Source organism: Zootermopsis nevadensis, unplaced genomic scaffold, assembly GCF_977971745.1.
Source record: "Zootermopsis nevadensis isolate Lab colony 2312 unplaced genomic scaffold, Znev_1.0 Znev_ptg000061l, whole genome shotgun sequence".
Classification (NCBI taxonomy): Eukaryota; Metazoa; Arthropoda; class Insecta; order Blattodea; family Termopsidae; genus Zootermopsis; species Zootermopsis nevadensis.
The window spans coordinates 20,293,766-20,316,894 of NW_028259192.1; the positions used below are offsets into that span (position 1 = coordinate 20,293,766).

The 23,129-nt window shown below is 38.2% G+C and overlaps 1 protein-coding gene and 1 long non-coding RNA gene across 4 annotated transcripts in view; one reads left to right on the forward strand and one right to left on the reverse strand.

Moving 5' to 3' along the window:
- The window catches only part of CrzR (corazonin receptor), a 73,874-nt gene extending 53,969 nt beyond the window's left edge, over window positions 1-19,905 (reverse strand). Inside the window, exons 1-2 of one of the 2 annotated variants that reach the window (XM_022075412.2) lie at window positions 19,379-19,905; window positions 18,153-18,866 (exon numbers count right to left, since the gene is read on the reverse strand). In XM_022075412.2, the coding sequence (XP_021931104.1) occupies window positions 18,153-18,866; window positions 19,379-19,411 (747 nt within the window). In that variant the 5' untranslated portion in view covers window positions 19,412-19,905. Of the gene's footprint in view, window positions 1-18,152; window positions 18,867-19,120 lie in introns of both variants that reach the window. The other variant, XM_022075414.2, reaches the window with a different exon arrangement.
- The window catches only part of LOC110835321 (uncharacterized), an 88,527-nt gene that overhangs the window by 58,790 nt on the left and 6,608 nt on the right, over window positions 1-23,129 (forward strand). The window contains exon 4 of one of the 2 annotated variants that reach the window (XR_015532612.1): window positions 2,552-2,872. The exons of the other annotated variant lie outside the window; for it this stretch is intronic. This is a non-coding gene — a long non-coding RNA (uncharacterized LOC110835321). Of the gene's footprint in view, window positions 1-2,551; window positions 2,873-23,129 lie in introns of those variants that run through there. 2 annotated transcript variants of the gene reach the window in all.

Sequence of the window (23,129 nt, forward strand, 5' to 3'; positions counted from 1 at the left end):
ATAAGTTACAAATTACTTGTCCTTATGTTCCATTAAATAATATAAAAATATTGCAAATACATGTGGTAGACTCTAATGCAATATTATTTTATGGGATGTGCCAATAATTTGTATGACGATTTTTTTGAGAAACTTAATCAAGATCCGTTTTATATTCGTGTAAAATGTATATTTTATTGGCTTTATTTTTGACTTCTGATACCAGTTTCCATTTAATCAGTTTCTTCGGAGATGAAATATAATTTGCAATACATTAATTTATTTGAGTTTTATGGCACGCAGATACAGTACTATAGGATGGCATAGATTTTTCATATCTGTATTACATCTCATGCTCTTTCTGTGGTTCTTCAGAAGGAATTCAGATAGACAGCTGTTCAATTGATATTCAGCAGAAAGGGAAGATAGAACCGATAACCGAATATCCCGGGTTTTTTAGAGAAATAAATGTGATTCAGGCAAGAGCTGTGATCTCAGCTACTAATGGACTGCATAGAATTCAAAATGGGAGTGACAAAACCGACTTACATCACACTTGATCCCATGACTAAATTTGAATAAGGTGAACAGCGCCTTTATTCCCAACGGATGTGAGCTGGAGCCTTCTAACTGAAAGAAGGTTCCGGTGCTAAGTTTTGTGAACATTGTGTCTATCTTTCGGATTCCATGAAGCGGGGGCGTTTATTTATTTGTTCTGATTTCTCCGTCAATATAACATTATTCCACTGTTATTTTTTTTTTAATAACAAAGGCCGAGTTTTCGTGGCGGCAAATTTAAGAGCTGTTGCCAGTTAGGATAACATCGAGAGTCAGCCGAAGTAAAGAAACAGAGGGAGTCACTAGCCTGTAGCCTACAGAATGCGTCGTAGATCTCTTTTGCGCTATCCTACGTTTCACACCTCAACGCCAACCACGAAAATGCTTTCCTATTATTATGTTGCCTGAAACTTCCAAAACTCCTGAACATTCTGTTCTATGGAATGGGTTTGTGAGCAGTTTCTGACACAGCTCATGTTACTGCTACGTATAGCGAATAGAAGTAACATTCATGTGGGATTTAAGGCGGGCAAGGTGCGAATGAAACAAGTGTCTTAAGTCAGTATTTGCTACACCCTTCCAGAAGATTGTTTTGTTAAACCCTTTCAGACTTCAGACGGTAATATTCCTTGCTACACACCAATGCGTAACAGCGTAGTGACGGCTTTTCCATGAAATTTATGAGTAGCTTAATTTGTATGCGTTCTCGTGCAGTATTCATACGGAGGTGGTACATAGAGAAAGTTATGTTAGTCTGTCGGCATGTTATGATGGGTTTATGTGAATATTTGTTGTCCAATCTGAAAGTTGTAGGATAAGTTGTTCAGGTCAGTCTAACAATAACCTTTACTTTACAGAAAATTCATATCAAATTGTATCATGTAAGATTTGAGGTTTTCACAGCGGTGAGTATGAAGATTTCTGTCTTCTGGGCTGTTGCGCTGTGTAGTCTGGTAGATGTTTACCAACGTTTCAGAGGTCATACTGCCTCCGTCATCAGGGCGATGAATCGCGCAACAACCCAGAATACAGAAACTTTCAAATTGTATCAAATTGTTGTCAGAAACATCTCAACGTCGAAACAGTTGTTATATTTCATGAAATATAAAGGTCTTAAAATGTAAATCTTCACCTTGAAACGTTTGTGAATTGTGATACCTACACGTTGATTAGATTTGCAGTATTGAGATCTGAGCATAAACCTCAAGGTCAGTGGCGTAGTCTGAATAACAAATAATGTACTTGACAAATATGCGCACTCCTTTGCAGAACAAATTCATTTTCTTTTAAGTGTAGAAAGTTTACTGGTCTGAACGCAATATACTGGACCGTAAAAATGGGACTTTCTTTATTTTCACTGTTTCCACCTGTCGCAAGTTATCTTTCTGCTGAATTTATATTTCAGTCTGCCCCTTGTCTGCTTCAACACGTAAACTAGATGAAGCAAGTGAAGTCGCTTATCAGCAAGTGTACCCTTGAGAAAATGCAAATTTAAGCACTTTATGTAATGAAAAAGGATCATGATAAATATATTAGCAACATTTGCTGATACAAAACGGAAAGTGACTGAAAAATTCGAGATAAAGCACCGTCATTTAAAAAAAATATAGTTTTTTTTTATTTATTTATTCCATGTCAGTTGCATTGTATCAATCTCACATGTAAATCAAAATGTCAAATGCAACGTTCTGCGAAATATTTTATTTCCCCCAGTAAGCTTAATCATAGTTATTCCATATCATTAAAGGATTCTGTCGTATTGTTACCCACCTAACATAGCCATGTGAAGGAACGGTTTCAGAAAGCATGCTTTGACGCATGAAACAGGTGATCGTAATAAATTTAAAACCCTAAGAAAAGAAATGGTAATGTCACCTAAAAACAAAATAATACAAAAGACACGTATAACATAATTTAACATAGTATATTGTAGAATATATACTTCAAATTAATATTTTAATCTATTTTAATAAGAATTAAAACAGAAGTTTACAAATACCATCTTGTTACACAGATCAGACGTGTTGGTGCAGAGCGGAAAAGAAGAAATATTAGATCTCTAAATTCGTACGTAAGTTCAATATAATTATAATATAAGTAGAACTAATGTGCATAACATAAACTGCAGTAGAAATAGTCAGGAAAATTACCGATAAAATATCTACAAAAAAAGAAGAAGAATAATATCTGGTCGGCTGGAAGAGGATCTCCCATCATTTACGCGCCTCGAAAAACATTACGAGCAAGATCAAATTAAGGAGGGTGAGATGGACGGGGCATGTAGCACGAATGAAAGAGGTACAAAATTTAAGCAGTGGAAAGTCGCAAGTCATGAATGAGGGAGATAGTTTTGGAAGACCCATAATAGAAGGATAATATTAAAATGGGGTTTAATGAAATAAAATGTGATAGAAAAGTGTGGTTCAAGTGCCGAAGGATAGGGTTAAGTGGAGGAATGTTACAAACTCGAAAATGAACCTTTAGATCCGATCTAAGTAGCCGAAAACTTTCCAAAAATGGCTCTGCTACACGGGGTTACTTAACCACTTTTCCATATGCTTTCGTCTTAATGTTATTCAGTTTTTACAAATTCGGTCTTTTATCCTGTCTCAATTTAAAATAAACTTATGAACCAATTCTTCTTTTAAACATTTGTAGAGCTCATTTGACGGATAATCAGCCGACCGCCAGGCTATGTGTCTCATCTGCATATAAAATATCACGTAAATACAAGTATGCGTGTATTTACAGATATAATTATCACTTCAATTATTGTGGGATTAATTTTTAGATTAATGTTTTCTTAACGAAAAACTTCCTAGGAAGGACGAGTTGCCTGACGTTGGCAGTGAAGCGGCTAGTTCCCTGCAGACAAGAGATGTTAACTCTACAGCCAGGTAACTCATTTCCTATTGCCTGTGATCACAAAGGACTCCCCAGTTAACTAATGATCTTGGCACTTGGTAACTGCGAGTTATTCTAACTCCGAACGAAAGATTTGGACTGTGGTATCTATTCATGCTATGTTAATTAATAACGCTGTTATAGTGCAAACGTTATATACTGTCGATGAACAAGCATCGGAAACAGAAATTTATTTGTGATGAAGAGGGATATAGGACGAAGATCCCGGCTTCAAATATCAACCCGAATTTCGGCTATCCTGAATACGTTTCTCTTGGTTTTCCTCAGTACTTCCATTTAAATGCCGGGACAATATATTAAATTAGGCCACGACTGCATCCTTCCGTATCTTTCACAGCCATTGTTTATTATTCATTAATCAACGAATTCTTCTAAGCCTGTGGACCTACAGTCTGTGCTACTTAAAGCATCGTTAAATAAACCACAAATAAATAAATAAATATCAGTTTATAGTTTATAGTTTAGATGCGTCATGTTTGTGTTAAAATTCAGTATATATTTATTTATTATTTCAGTCTATACACAAACTTAGTTTTTAAAATGTTGTTAAAATTAAAATTTAATTATTATTAATAATAAAGCGCTGAAATGTAACATCGAAATAACGATGAAAAGCGCTAAATTTTAATTTTAACAACAACATTTTAAAAACTAAGTTTGTGTATAGACTGAAATAATAAATAAATATATACTGAAATAAATATAACTTGCATTCTTGCCTTCCACTTTTTAAAATAAATAGATAATCCAGCTATATTTGATTCCATTCAAAACAGTGAAAGAATTCTATTTGTAGTCCTAAAATAATCCGATCTTTTTTTGTCCGAGTATAAATTTATTTGTAAGATTATTTTTGCACTGAGAAAGACAAAATGCCGTTATTAATTCTCAGCCCTTTTCTCCCAATTTTGTACTGAAAGCAGGAGTCTAGTGAAAAACCAACTCTCAGTCCAAAGCTTATAAATTTATTCCAGACTGTGCCTTCAGGGCTGAAGGTTAAATGTTGGGGAAGTATCCCGCAGTTTCTGCGCCAAAGTAATAACAGACGGGGGGGGGGGGGGGGGGGGAGATTCACGGCCTGGGTGGGAAATTTAGTAGCTGGTGGTCAGGCACTTCTCGGACGTCACTCTGCAATCATTCAGTCTTTAACGGCTGTTAAAATGGTAGGAAGCCCTTGGAATAACTGCAGACAGTTTAGCGGCAAAGCGTGTCTGTGCTGCCTGTAATTCAAGTAACGTTGTTTCTAGTATAGCAGTATTTTGGGAATGTTCGTTTAAAAAATGGGGTTCTGCCCCGTGTATGTAGCAAATTAATACTAGTGACGCGTTTTGACAAAAATATGCTTTATGAAACCAGATTTGTTCAAAGAAAATAAGGAAAACCAGCTGAGGCTAGATTGCAATGAGTTGTAACCTCTCACTTTGTGGCATTTGGCATGAAAGCGTCATGAGTATGGGGAAATGTTCGTATATATGCTTGAACCCACCACACATTGAACACACATATATATATATATATATATATATATATATACATATGTACACACGAATATAGGCTGCGTACTAGAATATTAAAATTACGCCCTGTGTGAATGTGCGAATGAAATATTTGGCATACGAATTTCATTTCAAAATAAATGGTTTCTTAACAGATCCCTTCAAATTTAATATAACATTAATTATTTCAAACGCTACAAGAATTCTAATTAAAGTTTCCTCTGTCAGATATTTATTGATTTTTAAAATTATATATATATATAGTTAATTTAATAAAGAATCACAATAGTGCATGAAATGACTGATGTTTTCTGGAGACGAAAGTTTAGTCAGTGCCTGCTATTAAATCTTATGGCGAGTGACAATAATTTTGACGAAGTCCAAAGGCCTTCGTGCTAGTTCGTAACATAAAAGTTTCTAAACTGATGGCTTTTAAAGGTCATACTATTAAATATAAATATTTCAACGCTTATATCCCATTGACATATTTGACTGGGTACATTGGTGTATTGTGATTATATTCTAACCAGTTATAATTTTGTCAGTTACACTCAAACGGTGTTTTTTCTTGCTGTTAAATTTACTAAATGGAATTCAGGGCACTAGTCCTGGAGTTTTGACGCTTCCATGTTTTGTCCTGGTCTCGAGGAATAAGCATGCTACGTTTGGTGCAAATCAGTATATCCGTTCTCGAAATATAAGCTAACAAACAAACAAACATGTAAGCCCACAATTTCAACTTCAGACGTAAGGCAATTCAGGCGAGTTTCTGCTTTAAGGGGTTAACGTACATTATTTAGTAGGTAATTAAGTAATTACTTATTGGAAATGGTGGAGAAAGAGTTGCATTCTGTATAGGAAAATAAATTCGAATTTAAAATCATATATTTAAGTAAAGAATAAATTAAAGTAAAATCCTACTCGATAAGAAACGCCACAGTCGCAACGTAGCGTAGTTTTGAAATCCCACTCATAAATTACATTTCCTGGTCGCTGCTAAAAACTGAACCGAGTTTCGTCACTAATTTTGTTCATAATTCCCAGGTATTAAGTACACGACCCTGGTGTTGCTTAACTGCAGAGATTACTCAGGGCTAGATGAGGCGAGGGAATGTTATTTCTGAAAAATGAACAGGTATCAGCAATCTCTTTAATTTCAAGGCCAAATTTCAAAATCGAAAAGAACGCGCGTAGGTAAAATGCGTGCTCTAATTTGAAGTTAACATTTCCACTCTTGTTACTTCAACACATAGAAGAACGTTTATGAAAAACGTGGGATACGTATTCGGTATTCTTTCATAAAATTAACCAAAGGAACGCGAGCGGGTTGCCTATACTCAACATTACATGTTGTAATGAAAAATGTTCAATTTTTTAATGGAAATATGTTATTAAGAAACAAAAACAAACAAACATGTTAACAAGGAAGAAGAAAGAAATGAAACACACAAAGAATGAAAAAGGAAAGAAGAAGAAGGAATAAATAAATAAGCAAGGAAACAAAGAACAAGAGAAAAACTAAGAACATAAAGAAAGATAAAGGAATCAAAGGAAAAACGAAGGAAAGAATAAAAGAATGAAAGAGACGTTTATAAATGGAAGCAGACAGACGTGATTCCGTGCTCCTATTACCCCTCAGAGTACTGACAGTGATTAAAATCCGAAGCATTAACAGCAGATACTTGAAAGCAATGAGCGTAGTTCAATTAAGACTTCACTGCCGTCTTGAGAGATTAGGGAGCTCAATGGAATTTACCTTGACTTGGATGGCAGCGTTTCGACAACGTGCGGAAACCGCAAGAGCTTTCCTGAAACAAACCGCAGGTTCGTTTCAGCTGCTCGTCTGCATTTACACTATCGCATAAATGTCTTTTATTTCGAAGCCCTGACTCACGGACTGCATGGAACAGAGCCCTTCTTGATAATCTACTTGTGTTTCATCTAGTCAAGAAATTCCCCCACCCTTTTCAGAACCCGAAGGTTCAATACCGTGTTAAAAAGTTCCCGTACACACAACACCATATTTTTTTGGGAACCATTTTGATATTTAAGATGGTTGTCTTTTGGGTTGTTGCGCCGTGTAGTCTAAGCTCACCGATGTTTAAGAGGACGATCGCCCAGATGATGGAGGCAGCATGCACCTCTGAAACGTCAGTAAATTTATACCAGACTTCACGGCACAACAACCCAGAAGACAGCCATCCCCATATTAGCCGTCGTGAGTACATTAAATCTCACATTTTAATATTATCAGGCCAACACGTGGAGCTATATATTTGCTCCCCCCATACGTCTTATTTAATAGTGTTTATAAAATACAGGGATATCCTTGAAACATGGTGATCAACTTCTCATATCACAGAAAAATGCGTGTGTAGTATTGAAAGCATATTCAAAGTTCATCTGCACTTATGTATTATTGAAGATGTATCAGTTACGTCATCGTGAGGTTTTTTTTATTATTATTAAGTGTTCTGTCTTACGACAGGTCCATTGCTCTGCCCAAAAAGAGCTCTCCAGTTGTCCCTATTCTCGGCTTCTCGTTTTAATTCCTGGAACGTCATCTTCTTTCCGTGTTTAAGGTCGTCGGTTAGCTGTATCAATCTTCTTCCTAGTACTCTCTTTCCTTCAACCTGGCCTTCGATGCTATCACTCATTAATCCATTCCTTCTCATAATATGTCCCAGCCAGTTAGCTTTCCTTCGTGTAATCGCCTGCAGAATGTTTCTTTGCTCGTTGACTCTCCTCAATACTTCTTCGTTGGTCACTCGATCCGCCCACCTGATCTTCTCTATTCTTCTCCAACACCACATTTCAAAACTCTCCAGGTATTTCTGTTCATTCTTCCTGAGTGTCCAAGTCTCTGCTCCATACAGCGCGACACTCCATACGTAACACTTCACTAGTTTCTTCTTCATCTCCAAGCCCAACTTGCTAGTGAGCGTGAGGATTTACACTATTTTAATTCTCTCAATTTCCTATCGTTTTAATATTTGCAGATATAAATGCATTCAGCATCACACCACTGAGGTTAGCAAATAACAGCCGTGTATTACGTTAATCTAACTTTAAGATAATAGAATTCCAAAATCCTGAAATTTGACATAAAGCAGGTATTTTCCTACTAAAGGTACGTGATAGTCGATGCCTAATATGGGTGACTGTTTTTGGAGCCATAACACAGGTGGGGAGAATTATAGCCACTTGCTTTAAGTAATTTCAGGCTTATGCTTAAAATATGTTTTTCGTTCCTGTATTTTCCCACCGGCGCACACATTGCAAAGCATAAATGTACAAGAAAGTATTTTACACGCGTCTGAAACTTAAAATGTATTCAAAGTGGGAAATTTGGGGCTGCACATCGCGCGTGAATCGGGAACATCGCAGAGGGTCGCGAGTTTGACGCGCGCCTGTTGTAGTACGAAGCGTGGGGAGGAACCAGTTCTTGCTATCAGCATTTACATGGAAAATATCTTAATGCAATCAGCTCGGGTGGGTATTCGTGACTACTTTCCGCTTGGTATACATGAAGTAATCCGATAAAGCTCATCCGGTTTTATCGCGCAGTTTGTAGAATTCTGTAAACGTTTGAGACAATGGTTTATGTATTATACCAGTATCACGATGGGCTCTGTTCACTGTTTGAGGGATATTTGATTTATACTACGTCTTGAGAACTGGCTCTATTTTCACGTTTAAGCAACACTTATAATGACATTAATTTTATTCGAAGTTTGTGACAGCTGGGAACGAAGCAGTAATGTCTTGAACACTACGGCACACGCACGCTGCTAGGTTATAAATGACTACCAGTGTAATATTCATATAAAAACTGTGATGCCGAAACATATGAACCTCCTGAGAACAGTGAAGAAAGGCTTCGCTGACTGACAAAATGAAAATTACTGGGTCACCACTTATGCGTTATTAATCTTTGTTTCCGAAAGGAAAAAAGTTGGACTTGTGTTCGGCTTTACGCAGTGTATTTCACTAATTCGCAGATAGTATTGAATTACATTTAATATCCTCATTAACTAACGTGTTAAACATCCGGTTGTAGAAACTAGAGGACGAATATCGCTGATGTCTGACACTGGGCACGATGTTGAGACACTTTAAACCACCTCTCATCCTAATAACACGATTTTCTAATATTAATTTTAATATTATCTCGCCATCTTCTTCTTGGTCTTCCAAGTGCATGTTTTCCAAGAGATTTTTTTTTTTCCTACATCTTATCCATTTCATTACAATTTTTTTCGACGCAATATATTAATAGTTTAAGCCTCTGGCAGCGTCATTAAAGAACCACAAGTAAATAAGATATTTCTACACCTACAATTATGAGCCTGAATTTCTTTGTTCACTGGATCCACGTGTTCAGCAATAGTTATCTCCGATATTTCAACAAACCTAACAATAGTAGGCGATCTGTTTAAGTGACAAAATCACTCGCGTGATATAAACATTGCCAGAATAATTTATCCGTTTCAGTTGCAATTATTCTCTTCCGATATTCGTTTTAATGCACGTGTTCTTGTCTCAGAGTAATTTACAACGCTACACTAATATTAAAATAATTAGGAATCTGCTGTTTTACACACTATAATCGTCAGTGTTCAGGAAAGCAGAAGACATGACAGGTTTCAGAAGTAAATAACAAAGAATTTCTTCCTGAATTCGTCCTCGTGATTTAATCTCGAACCCCCCCCCCCCCCCCCCCCCCGTTTACTGCCGTTCCTAGATAACGTAATATTGAGCACTTGAACTACCCGTCTGACTCGCCACACTTAAACAGTGTTGTAATTCTGTCCAGTGTTGCTGCCATGTATCCATTACATTTAATGCAAGAATCGGGTGGCTTTTATCTAATGCATGCAGGTAGAAGCAAGTCTTTATCACATGTTCAACGTAGTCACATCCGGTAATTAATTTCATTATTCATTGCTAGGTTCACATGGTCGCATCATGAATAGACCGTTTACTACGCAAGACTAGTGGTTCAAATTATTTTATTGTTGCTATTATGGTATTGTATATATATCACATGGTTAGGTCGTTGTGCCGTGAATTATTACAAGCCTGTAGTAACCTTGATTTGCATTGCAGGAAAGTTCGTCGTTACAATTTATTCTTCTGTGTTAGCTGTACCAAGTACAGTAAAGCGGAATATCGTAATTGTATCTAGTAAATCACGCGTTTCATAAGGACATACAGTGCCAATTGAGGAACCTACACATTACATAATAATGAACATAGAAGCAGATTAATTTGTGGGAATTTTTACAATCATTCAGGTCAGAATATTTTATTTTTTTCGTCTCGTACTTAAATGTTTAACGATGTCAAGATGCATTTCGGACTCTTATTTGATATTTTCACAGCGGTGTGAGTTCTGTGTGTGGTCTTCAGAAATGTCCCGTGTAATCTTGTGTCACCACTGAAGATGGAGGAATAATGTTCTTACGAAACGTTAATAAAGATTACAAATCGTCGTGTCTTTCAACATTGAAAAACCTGGGTATTGATAAATATTTTAACAAAACTCCTAAATAAATTGAACTTACAGTGGAATGCATAGCGCTGTTTATTTCTGCTAAGAACTCTTAAAACTCATTTTCACGGTATGAAACACAGTTTGGTCTAGAAAATGGTCGCCACTTCATTAAACACCAACACCAACACAACATAACAGAACCAACTGCCTGAATCGAGAATCCCGCCAGACCCCATCATAAGCGCCACCACAGCCCTGCTTGCATATCTTGCTAGCAGAATCATCACCATCAGAAATTGATTTCAATTTTTTCCACACCGCACGAACGACTCTCTCGTCCAGTTAAGCCTGACGGACATTAGCTATTAGGAGCACATTAAGAGAAGTGTCACTGGTCCATATTAACTCGTTCTAAGGGACCCAAATGAATAGAAAATCACTCATCCGTTTTTAAATAATGACGGGAAAGATCCAGTTTCGAAAAAGTTGTGTTTGGAAAGAAACCATGACGATGGGAAATGTTTGCAATAAAAGTTATGTTTGTTGTAAAATACTATCGCCAGAAATATTTGTATTTGTCACAAAACGTTCTGTATTTGTATCTCTTTTATTTGCTTAACATAAGCCTACGCTGATGTATTCTGTGCAGGATAGGCGGCTTTTCCTTATCTGTTGTTTAAAATGTTAAGTTTAGACTTAACACAACTACTCCATTTCAGGTACTTTACGAATTATCAGAAACAGGAGAACATCATTCTAAAAGTTTGAGGTGACAAAATGTTTTCTTTTTTCACAATACTGCGATTTCAGTGACAAGCGATGCTCCATACGAAAAATATACTTTACATAAGTAAGTAACTTCTAGATACATTGCATGGTAAGCGTTTTATAGTACTAAGTTTCTTCAACTCGTATTTCAATGGCAGATTTTAACAACGTTTGGCTAACTTACTACAAACGTCAACACACAAACAGATTTCACTCTATGGACTAGGTTATAATATGTTACATTAATATAATTATTGTTATGTATTTGACCGGACAGACAAGTTTCGGCAGACAGAGAAATTTTACACTGCCTTTGCTCCAGGAAGATGGAGAGAGATGATACGGTATGGTAGACGGGCCTACATTGAGATATGTTACATTTACCAGCATTACCAGCGCACGAAAAACTCAGAAATAAATTTACTGCCCACGGATTCGTCTCTTTTGAGATGCGTTCTTAAGTACAAATTTAATAGATTTTTCTCTATTAACTCCACCATGTCTGTCCGTCCGTCGCAACTCAAGAATCCCTCAACGGCTCTTTGTTAAATTTGATACCAGGGCGTTGCGCTAAAATTTGTCGATACGTCGAATCTTTCTACGCCCTGGCTAAATTTTTGTGGTGGAATACCAATGTATGTCGCCTTGTTAAATTTGTGCTTATGACATCGGGTCTCGTGACGTCATCATGGAGGGGTAAGAATTAATGTCTCTGTGTCTAAACGAAGTTTTTTTGGATGAGGACCATGCTTTTAAAGCAAGGTCAAAGTTCGCCTCCAAGCTTATATTTCTTCCTGGTAATGCGTATAGGAAACCGGACTAATTTATTTTGTTTTCCCCTTTAGAGGACAAACCCTAATGAGTGCTTTTTCTCCCTGTAAGAAATTATTACGACATTACGAACGAGTGTTCTGTGGAAAAAGTACTCTGAACGTACCATTTTCCGCTTACAAATAACTCGAGTGTGCAATATTTTAACTGCCTCAGAATTGTTAGCGTAGGTTGTTCAGTCTGAAGTCGTGTATTCATGTTCGGTGTTGGATGAAACCGTCTCAGAGAGAGCCCCAATTATAATTCAGTTTTCCCATTGAAACTTCTTGTTACGTCATTGTACAAATAGGACTGGTGGTACTTAAAAGTCTTATTTAGTGCTTTATATAAACGTTCTGTTTCATATTTTTATGACAAATCCTCTGTAAAGTAATGTTACCGCTTTCTATGTAGGAGTCACACAGTTCGAGTGTCTGCACGGTATTGATTATCCCGATTGAGGTCTTTATGGTTTGCCTCAGTACCTCCTCTTAGTACGTTCATATATCCTTCAGATGTTTCCTTCGTTCCACGCCCACTTTGATTGGCCGTCCACAAACATCGTGGTCTACTCCAAATATAACAAACATTATCCGTCACGCTTGACTGGATGAGTCCATCGTCCGTGAGATGTGTGAGAAGATGAAATTAAGTTCTGACGGTGTCAACTGAAAGACTTATTGTGGGGTCTGGCGAAGTCTGGCAGAAATCTGAAGTCTGGCTGTTGGTTTTGTGTTTGTGCGTTTGGCAGGAATGTGGCTTCAGTCGCCGTGAAAGTGTTTTCAAATTTGACTTATGTTTTAGAATTTGTTATTGTGTAACTTCAATGCGATTTTTCAAAGATGCTGCTGGAATAACTGGTGTTACTAATCGACATACAAGCTTCAGTTCCCTCAATATTGAGGGTCGTACTACACTTGTACAGACGTAACCAACGAAAAATTAGAAGAGATATACTTTTCCTTCGTGACGACGAAAATGTTGTAAGGTGTGGTTGGTCTGGAGTTATTGAACAACGCCATATTCCTACAACCTTTAGAAGTAATTTAGAGATGGATGAGGTAGTGACTCCTTGATGGAGCGGGACAAAGACACAGCGTGCCTTCCTTCATAAATCACTGCAGTGAGTGATGAAAAATTTATGGCATCTCGTGCACCACATTCGAACCAAGCATCACACCGTTACAAGCAATGGAATTATAGCTAAGCACATCTACTGACGATTAAGATGTTTTTTAAAAAAAATGCAAATCAGCTATTAACTTAAACCTGCTTACACTGTGCGCTGTACTTTAGTTAATCCCACCATAAAATTACCGTCTACGACCAAACGGTGCTCGTTCTCAGAACTATTGCTAATGTAATTCCAGTTGAAATGCTCCTCGTTTTTATATAAACTATGTTATTCATGAAGTAAACCAAGATTCTGTAGTGTTTAGAGTTTCAAAGACATCCCGTTGGAATCAAAATTTGTAGAAGTAGCGTCTAATTTTGCATCGTGTACATATTTTCGTGTACGATGAGGGTTTCTTGATAAAATTAAGTCAGTTTTCGGTTCGACAGTAAAGAAAGGCATATGTTGGGCGCACAAGAACGAAAATTAGATTCGACCTGTCAAATATTAATGCGAATTTAAAATACAAGTTCTGGTTCATACCCGTTTAAAAATTTCGGAGATAAAATAAAACGACAGACAGTCTCCTCTACATGCACTCGCGTTGAGTAAAGAGTCCTTAAAGTGTCTCTTCGGTATCAGGAACTCTGCACATGGTATCCCGTTTCGCCTTGCTTGCAGAATCACAAAGTCCTGCATAGCGAATTGCATCCTCAATTGTCCCTATAAACATTTGTGTTATGCTTTGAAGAACTACTTTGGCCAGTCGTCTGTGACAGCTGCAGATAAGAACTGCAATGAAGAGCGATACTACGCGGTCCATGAAGTTGCTGATTCGAGAGCAACCCGCCCGCCTCACTCTGTGTCTTACACACTACAACGACTCTTTGGTGGAACGTCACTGTTTAGCCGTCACAAATTCCGATTCGTATCTTGAAGGTCCAAGTTCCGAATTTCGGTTCGGAAACTGGTTAACTCTACTGAGGTTTCTGATAACCTCCTTTTATTGTTGATCTTCTGGGTTGTAACGCCTTGTACACTTGTTGGCAGATATCAACTTCTCTGAGGAACACTCTGCCTTTATCTTCAGACGTGAAGTTGGAAGCACTATGTTCCGATAAGTTGGTATCTACCGAGGAGTCTGTAAGACGTTGCAGCCCAGGTCAATATCGGTTCTTCACCCCTGTCAAAACCTCATATCGCTTTTTCCTTAAACAAAACATAATTTGAAACGACATGAAAATATAACATAATATAATTTCTTTAAAATCTTTGTACATCAAAAAGGTTCATATCAATGTGTCTAGAAACAACTGTAGATTTATTAATAATTCTTGCAAGATTTTGGTTGTCCCGCTGAGAGGGAGATGCATTTTTTATGTCATAACCGTATCTCGCAGCTGTAATGTGTGGGTTCTAAATATGCATATTGAAATTTGAGTCAATACTCTTTAAGAAGATTAAAAATACTTCAGTTGCACTGGATTTTGTAGACTGTACATTGCCCAAGTCTATCTTTCAGAGAACAGAATGACGCAAATAAAGAAACTCAAGCAAAGTATGATCCTATTCATTGATCAATGACTTAATAACATTAAAGTTTGCCTCAAATTATTATGAACCACACTGACATACTGAATTAAGGGCATGTACTAATATTATTCAAGATTTTATAAAGATATCTGTAAAATGTTGTAGTTAATTATCAAATGAGCATGTATAAAGACGCTAAACGGTCGGGAAGGGCACTCATATATTAAATTAATGCATACCACATATCTCATTAAATTCCCTTACATTATACTCAACCACAAGGAAGTCAAATCTCATTTGCATTTTCACAGCGTATACAGAGTGGTTCAAAAGTCCCTGTTCACCTGCAAGAGCAACACGTATTGTAATTAGCAGCCATAATTATGTTCAACACAAGAAATGTGTGTGTTCTTACAAGTGCTCAGGGGATTTTCTGTCGTCGTGTGTTTCTTCGATGTGAGAAACGGTGACCATGCTAGTTTTTTGGAAGGTAAGAGGTACGAACACAGAGACCAACGCTTGTCAAGCGCCCGCGAACCTCACTCGGCCATAATTAAGAACGTGACGTACTCTGCGTAGGTCTAATTGGAAACTAATTCGTTAGACCTGCGGTAAGGAGGGAAGAGGCTTGATGACTTCCCTCCTTATCGCAGGTCTAACGAACGAACATGTAAGTAGATACCAACGTTTCTGAGAAAACTACTGTCTGCAGCACAGAAGGTGGAGACAACATGTTCCTCCAAAACGTTGGTATCTACGAGGTGCGATCGGAAAGTTTCAAGACTGTGTCAATAGAGGGCGAACCGGATGTAGTACGAGCTTCTGCCGCTAGAGGGTGCGGCCTACATTCATAGTGAATCAGTGTGCCAGCCGGCATCATCGAATTAGCATTTGTTTCTTAGTTACGGGCGTTTTGGTAGTGCATTACACCGACCCTCCTGCGATTTCGGAATGGCGTGTGCATCAAATTTTGCCAAAGACTCGCCAAAACGGCTACGGAAACCTATGAAATGCTAACGCAAGCATTTGGGGAGTCCGCAATGGGTCGTGCACAAACTTTTGTGTGGCATTCACGTTTTAAAAATGGCCGAACCTCTGTCGATGATGATGACGAGCGTTCTGGACGACCATCTTCGAGCACAACGCCCGAAAATGTTACGAAGATTCGGCAGGCCATTCACGAAGATCGACGTCGTACCATCAACGACTTGTGCGACATTGTTGGGATAGGCTATGGGACCTGTCAGCTGATTCTAAAGGAAGAACTCCACATGCGACGCATCCTGTCTGAGGACCAGAAGCAGAATCGACTTCTCGTTTGTCAGGAGCTCAAAGATCTTGCAAGAACCGACCCTAACTTCCTTTCTAAGCTCCGTGTGACTTCTTCCTCTTCCCAAAGATGAAAATTCAGCTAAAGGGAAGGAGATTTGAGACGATAGAAGAGATTCAGGCAGAATCGCAGATGGTGCTTGACATGCTGACAAAGAAAGATTTCCAGGGATGCTTCCAGGCTTGGCAGCGGCTCTGGGATCGTTGTGTTCACTTCCAGGGGAACTACGTCTAGGGTGATGGATGAATTTAATACCTGAGATAAGTGTACGGGTTTTTATACGCGCAGTCTTGAAACTTTCCGATCGCACCTCGTACCTACACGTTTGTAAGGCGTCACGACCCAGAATAACATCGATATTATCGCTGCCGTGAGAATCTAAAATGTCACACAATTGCAATTTTATGTAAGGACAGAACTTCTGTGGTTTTCTTTTGAAGTCGGGAGGAAGGGTACACCGCTTACATATTCAGGGCACAAGTAACAGAAATGTTGGAATCGTTTTACAATACTGCACGGTATCAGAAACTTGTCTAAATTCATTTTAACAACTCTGTATCGACAGCAAAATTTGTTCAGAATCGGACGAGAGAGATTAGGAATTGTAATTAATACAAGATGTGGCCGACCTAATTAGTCTCTCGTGTGCCTCTACAGCCAGAGGAGCCCCTAAAAAATTTGTCATGAGGCATGCGGTCGAGATTAAAACTGGTTACCTCCCATACATGTAGCACGTTTGCCTCACATGAGCCACATTAATTCAGTCTACATTCTCCCACTCATTTCCCACCACGCGTAGGTCCTCCTCCTCCAGGATTTCCAACCTAAACTGTGTGCGAAATTTTCTCCGGCGTCTCTTATCACTTTCTTCTTCTTCTTAGGGTCAAATATTGTCCTCAGCACCCTGTCCTCAAATACCCTCAATCTGTAATCGTCCCTTAATGTGAGAGATTATGCTTGTCACTCATACAAAATAGATCAAATTATAATTTTGTATATTTTAATTGTTAAAATATATAAGCGTTCCTCGAATTTAATTTGCTTCCTTTCTTCATGAATAAAATATTTATTTATTATTGTTTTTAGGTAGGCCATTTTATTTTTCCACATTTTCGATTAATTTATACTTGCTGTCTTTATATTATGAGTTTGTATTTCAGTCTTGTGATAGGATATGAACATACAACATACCATCAAACGACTTTTGGTACAGACAGGAATTTTACATATCAAATATTTATCTCATTAAATATTTAACTTTATATTAATACTTCTCGATGTTATACATATTTATTTAAAGGACATCGTAAACATATTTTATTTTAATTAAATTATTTTATCAAAATATGACTCATCGAACGAGACACAGATGAAATAAAATTATTATGCATAATATTTTATGTATAGAATGGGACAGTTTTCCGTGGGCAGCGATGCGAAATGCGTCACATCTTCTCGCCCCACTCTGTATGAAACAGAAAAAGATCCGGTCGAAGTTTACTAACAAATTTGCTATATGGAAATGAATTTTGTACAGTTAAAGGAAGAAATATAAAAAAAAATACGACCAGCTGTGAGTGGTTAGAAAATTATAAACTACTAAAGGACAACATTTACTGGTATATGACATCTAGAAATAACGAATATGCTTTCAGAACAAACTAAAATACGAACATAGACAAAGATGGATGATAAATTTTGAAGGGAAGACAGATGAAAGGGTACGCAAATAGACTCCACAAAATAGACCAAAAGAACGAGTATATTAACTCGGAACAGACATGAATGATTATACCACAAGATGTAGAATAACTTTTTAAAGAAAGATTTCTTGAATTACTGTACATTTAATGCTAAAGAAGGAGGCATTATTAATGTCTCAGTACTGTACTGTACCATATCAGTTTTATTTGTTCGCTCTGTAAGAACAGATTCATGTATGAAGTAAGTTATCAAATTCAACGAGGCAGGCGAAATCTTGCACAATAAATAAACTTGAAAAGTCATATGTAGAAGTGAATAATAGATTCTATATTTAGGCATCTATTGTTACTGCAATATTATCATTACTGATTGACTTTCATATAAGCACTTAATTGTAAATTTTATGTATTTTGCGATACGCAGAACTGCATAACTTACCTGGGGAATGCTGAGTGTAAGACTCAATACCCACACGAAAATTATGAGGCGATTCAAACGCCGTGCAGTGTTGAGGGATTTCATCGGATACTTGACAACCACAAATCTGTCCACTCCTATAAGCACGAGCACAAATGTCGAGAGGTAAAGACTGGACATCTGAAGAAACTTGAATATCTTGCACTCTGCGTTACCAGCTACCCACGCAACAGTATAGCTCCAGGCAGCTTCACCAGCAAGACAGAACAGTGTCACCAACAAATCCACTATGGAGAGATGCAAGATCAGCGTGTACACCGCGCTCCACGACTGATGAGATCTTTTCGCAGACCTGTTCTTCCTAATGCTCGCTATTGTCCACGTGTTTCCCACAAATGACAAGACTGCCATTACTGTGAGGACGGCTGTCTTGACGGCTATCTTGTTAGTAAACTCTGGTGCGTGGCGCAAGCACTTGAACTCACCACTCGAATTTGCGTACACTGTCAGCAACGTCCACAAGGAAGCGTTAAGGCTAATGATTCTCTGACACTCTTCTGCAGGCAATGCCGTGATCATACCAACGTCGCTCATCCCTGGTAAACCTATTAGCAGTAACAGTTCCTCCGGACTGACATCCTGGGTTGATACATCGCTGTCGAACAGGCGTGGGTCAGTAAGGCTCGAGCTGTTGAAATTGGTACTGCCATCACGAAATGGAACTACGTCTGTGAACTGGGGGATTCGAGATTGCATAGCTTCTAATCCCGTTGTCTTTGCTGCCTATTCCGTCAAATATGGTAATGAAACCATTATGTGACTACAGAGTTAGGTTACGGTGTAGAAACGTCAATCATATGAACAGTTTAGACATTCTGATAACTACAATATTAAAGTCTTAAAATGTCGTAAACTCTTTTACACGTTTGTTCCACCGTAGTCCATAAAAGCAAGCAGTGTCACTTATAATTAAAATGTATTTCTATTACCTTACAGAATGTCGTCTGTGTTAAGGGACTATTTGCTGTCTCGGTTGCATTTTTTAATGAAGTTTATTTAAATTCTTATCTCAATATCTTCATACACAAGTTGTTAATTCGAACTAAAACTAATTTGAAGGTCATTTCTGTTCGTAATTATTTCACACTGTTTCAAACACAATTTATTTATAACTTCATGTCTTTTATGTCCTAAATTCTTCACTTGAATAATATTCTGCAACTCCCAATATATTAAAGGGTAATTACCTGAACCATTAAGTTTTTAAAAATAATATTCATAAGTTTCTTCTAAAATCGCTTTTACTGTCATGTATATAAAAATAAAAACTTTATGTTCATCCTCTAAATTATGAAGTCGCGTGTTAAGTAATTAAAATGGGCATGGCTGTCGTTTACGAGCAGTGCTGCGTTATAGTCACTAAACAAAAGACAGACGTCTAAAACAAAGAGATTGAGGACATTAACGCCACGAATAATGTTGACACGCCGTTATCTGTGAACTGTTCTTCAACCGTTTCAAAGGGAAATTTAAAGTCTTACAGATGTCAGTACAAGAAATGTTAAGTGATTAAAAAGCGCGATAAAATATATCCGTATTCAAACAGAAAACTTTCGTTCTTAAGGCGCCCAGACAGAAATTTCTTCACAGAATTCATTAATTCGTTAATAAATGAATTGATGAATTATCGTTGCTCGCTTGCATTCCCTTCTGCGCGTCGCGGTGGAACGAAATAAGAGAACGGTAGCTGCTCGTGCGTCCGTCCAGCTTGAAAGACGCGGTGTGACTGCCGCCACGAACTGACAGCACGGCGCGGCGCGCCACCTCCCCCCTCCACATTCCCCTCACTTCCACCACGAAACCCGTTCGCCAACTCCACACTCGGGATCATTTAGTTACATCTTCAACTTCAGTAGAACTTAATTGGAGGAGACGATGACGGTCTTTAGGGATGTTTCGCCGTGTAGTCTAGTAAAAACCTATCGAAGATTCAGAGGTGCGTACTGCCTCCATTATCAGGGCGATGTGTCTCTCTTGATTTGCGGTTGAAGACGGAAGATTGCTGTCTTATGGGATGTTGCGCCGTGCAGTCTGATGCTGATGGATGCAGTAAGCACCTGTGAAACGTTGGAAAACGTTCACCAGGCTACACGGCACAGCATCCTAGATGACAGTCATCTTCAATCTCCCCGCCGTAAAAACCTCAAATCTTACAACTAAAGAGCTTAATGACTTTTCAACAGCCTCTGAAATGTTTCGGTGTTGTAGGAATGCAGGGGGCATATGAATGTTAAAACTGTAACATTTTATCGGAATATCAAGACAGGCAGAAACACTGATTGCGCTCTAAACTAACTTACAACGAGGTGCTAACAATGTTTCTCCGAAACTTTGATATCCACGCGACGTTACAACTCAGAAGACCAATATCGAAAACTTAACCTCCGTAAGAACCTCATATATTCCATCATTTAATGACGTGTTTGCCTTGACACTTGTGGATGGCTGGAAGATATGTGAAAGTAAACGGCCATGAACTATGTGAGGTACTGCTGTAGGAAAATCACGTAAAACCTCCTTAGGGCATAAAATCAAACACGAGGCTCCAATTGTCGATCGAGATTTCTAATTTCTGTGTTTGTTCGAAAGACGGCTGTGAAAATGTCTTGAATGACAGCTCTTTGTATCTTGAAAGACCAGGCTGTCTTCTGAATGTGAGGACTTAATCAAACGTTTCTGTGCTATGGCCGAGTTTCACCGTAAAGACTGAAAAGGCCTCTTACGAAAATGAAAGGAATCTTTACGTGGGCAAACAGTCTACGTCAGCTGCTCTGACAGCCCTTCGATCTCAAAAAAATTCCATGAGAAGGAAAAGGAAACAGGTTTGAGTAATTCAGACATCTGAAAGCAACAGCCCTGTCGAATTTCCTTCATTGCATCTGCATTTCTAAAAGTAAGCTTGTCCGATTTTCATGTCAGTGTAATTTAGAGTAGACTGTCTCTTAAGAAGAACCACGGATAAGGTCTGGGCGAAATTCATCGGAATTTGGAGGTCTCTATTTCCTAAAGTGCACATTTGCTTGTATGAACTCGTAAAAGGCTAGTCAGGTTTGTTCGCTTCAAAGTACACGTTTTAACTTGATAACTATTGAACGAATTCTGATGAAATCGATGTGAGCGTTGTGATATTGGAGGTCACCGTCAACTCATACATTTCAAGTGAGACGTTTCAGAGATGTCCTGATAGTAGAGGCAGCAACGACCTCTGAAACGTCGGTAAACTTCTACCATGCTACACGGCGCAACGTCCCAGAAGACAGACATTTTCATGCATTTTAATTTGATTAAAAATGCTATTAACAGGGCGGAGGCAAACACTTTTGAACTGGATACAATGTGTACGGTGGGGCTGTTCATGTCGATAAGCAGCATGTCCCGTAAAGAATGCCTTCAACATCCGTTGCAAGAATTTGTGGACGTAAGTTCAAGTGAGCTGAGTATGAACTATAGTACCATTAATGTCAGATGACACACCGATCGATAGAAATGCGAATGAAAAGCCCACACAAGGATTTCTGTCGTCGCTCATAAAATTTCTGACAGTACCAATGCGACATTCTAATTAATTAGAAATTGCAAGTCTAATTTCTCTTTCGTTCGAGTAAACTAATTATATTAGGTGCTTCGCTTGTCACCGCAGTATGGGGTCCTCAGGCAGAGAATGCGTCTCCTAGACGACCTCTAGATATGGAGCGTAGCTACGAATATAAGCAGTCGCGGACAGCCGACGAGGGGTGGCCCTAAAGCTTGGGGTTTGAGCGTTGGACTAACGACTTCCCACCATAAAAAATAGCATGTTACGATGTATTACACAGGACCTCTGACTTGGTAGGCTTATGTGAATACGATGATGAACCTTTTGGTCATTAAAGACGGGATTTTATTGGCTAGTTCAGTGTACTGTCGTCATCTTCTGAAGAAGAACTCAGGTCTGTAGAGTTTATTAACAAGTAAATTAAGCAATAAATGTATGACTTTGGGCTATATTAGGATTGATATCACAGGCAGGCTTCAGGATTACCCATGAAAGCCCATACATAGTTTAGGGAAATGAACACGTGACAATTAAAAAATGGCTCGACAACCATAGAGCAGGCCGCAGAGTAACCTTCTTACGAATTCTGGACACATTTCACCCACGTCCTCGTAACTTCTGCTTGTTTGAACACAAATTTCACACCGCAGAACTGCTGATTGGCCGTAACTACTTAGGGCAGTGTCGTGCAAATAGGCCCTAGTTAAAGTGACAGCACTTCTGCTTCTTATAGAGGGTTTTCACTTACAACTTCACCTCGCTCTACAGAAACCACAGGACTGCTCCTAACACGCATGGTGCTGTAAGCAAGCCCCTGAAACCACGCACTTTATAATACTCGTACATATTAGACTGTTCCTTCGATGCCAGTCTCGCCATTGTTATTATTATTATTATTTAGCAAGTGAAAGAAATTAAAATAATTAAATTATTATATGATCACGTGGCGAAATATTTTCCAGACAGAAAATTATTTCCTAAAAAAATTGAAAATATCTCACAACTTACATGTCTACCAAAATTTCGCACGCATGTTTTGTTTTCTTCAATCGCGGTATATACCCACCCTTCTCTGCCCCTTTACATTTTATCATCCCGATAATAGGTTTAATTATTCTGTTACTATAAACTGCATTACCAGCAAGGGAACTCTCAGTTCAGGCGAAACGTTTGAAACAGTTGTGTTAATCTATCTGCAGAAATAACAGGTGTTCATTCAGTTCATTTCGACTGTTAAATACCACTACATTCAGATTCGAGTGTTCAACTTTAAACAATTACCATTCGCTATAAACGTTTATCGTCGTGAATGGTCCCACTGAGGGACACTGAAATTCACGCCGAATAATGAACCTTTGTGTATGTTCTAAGATCCTGTGTTTCCAACAATATTAAAACTTTTT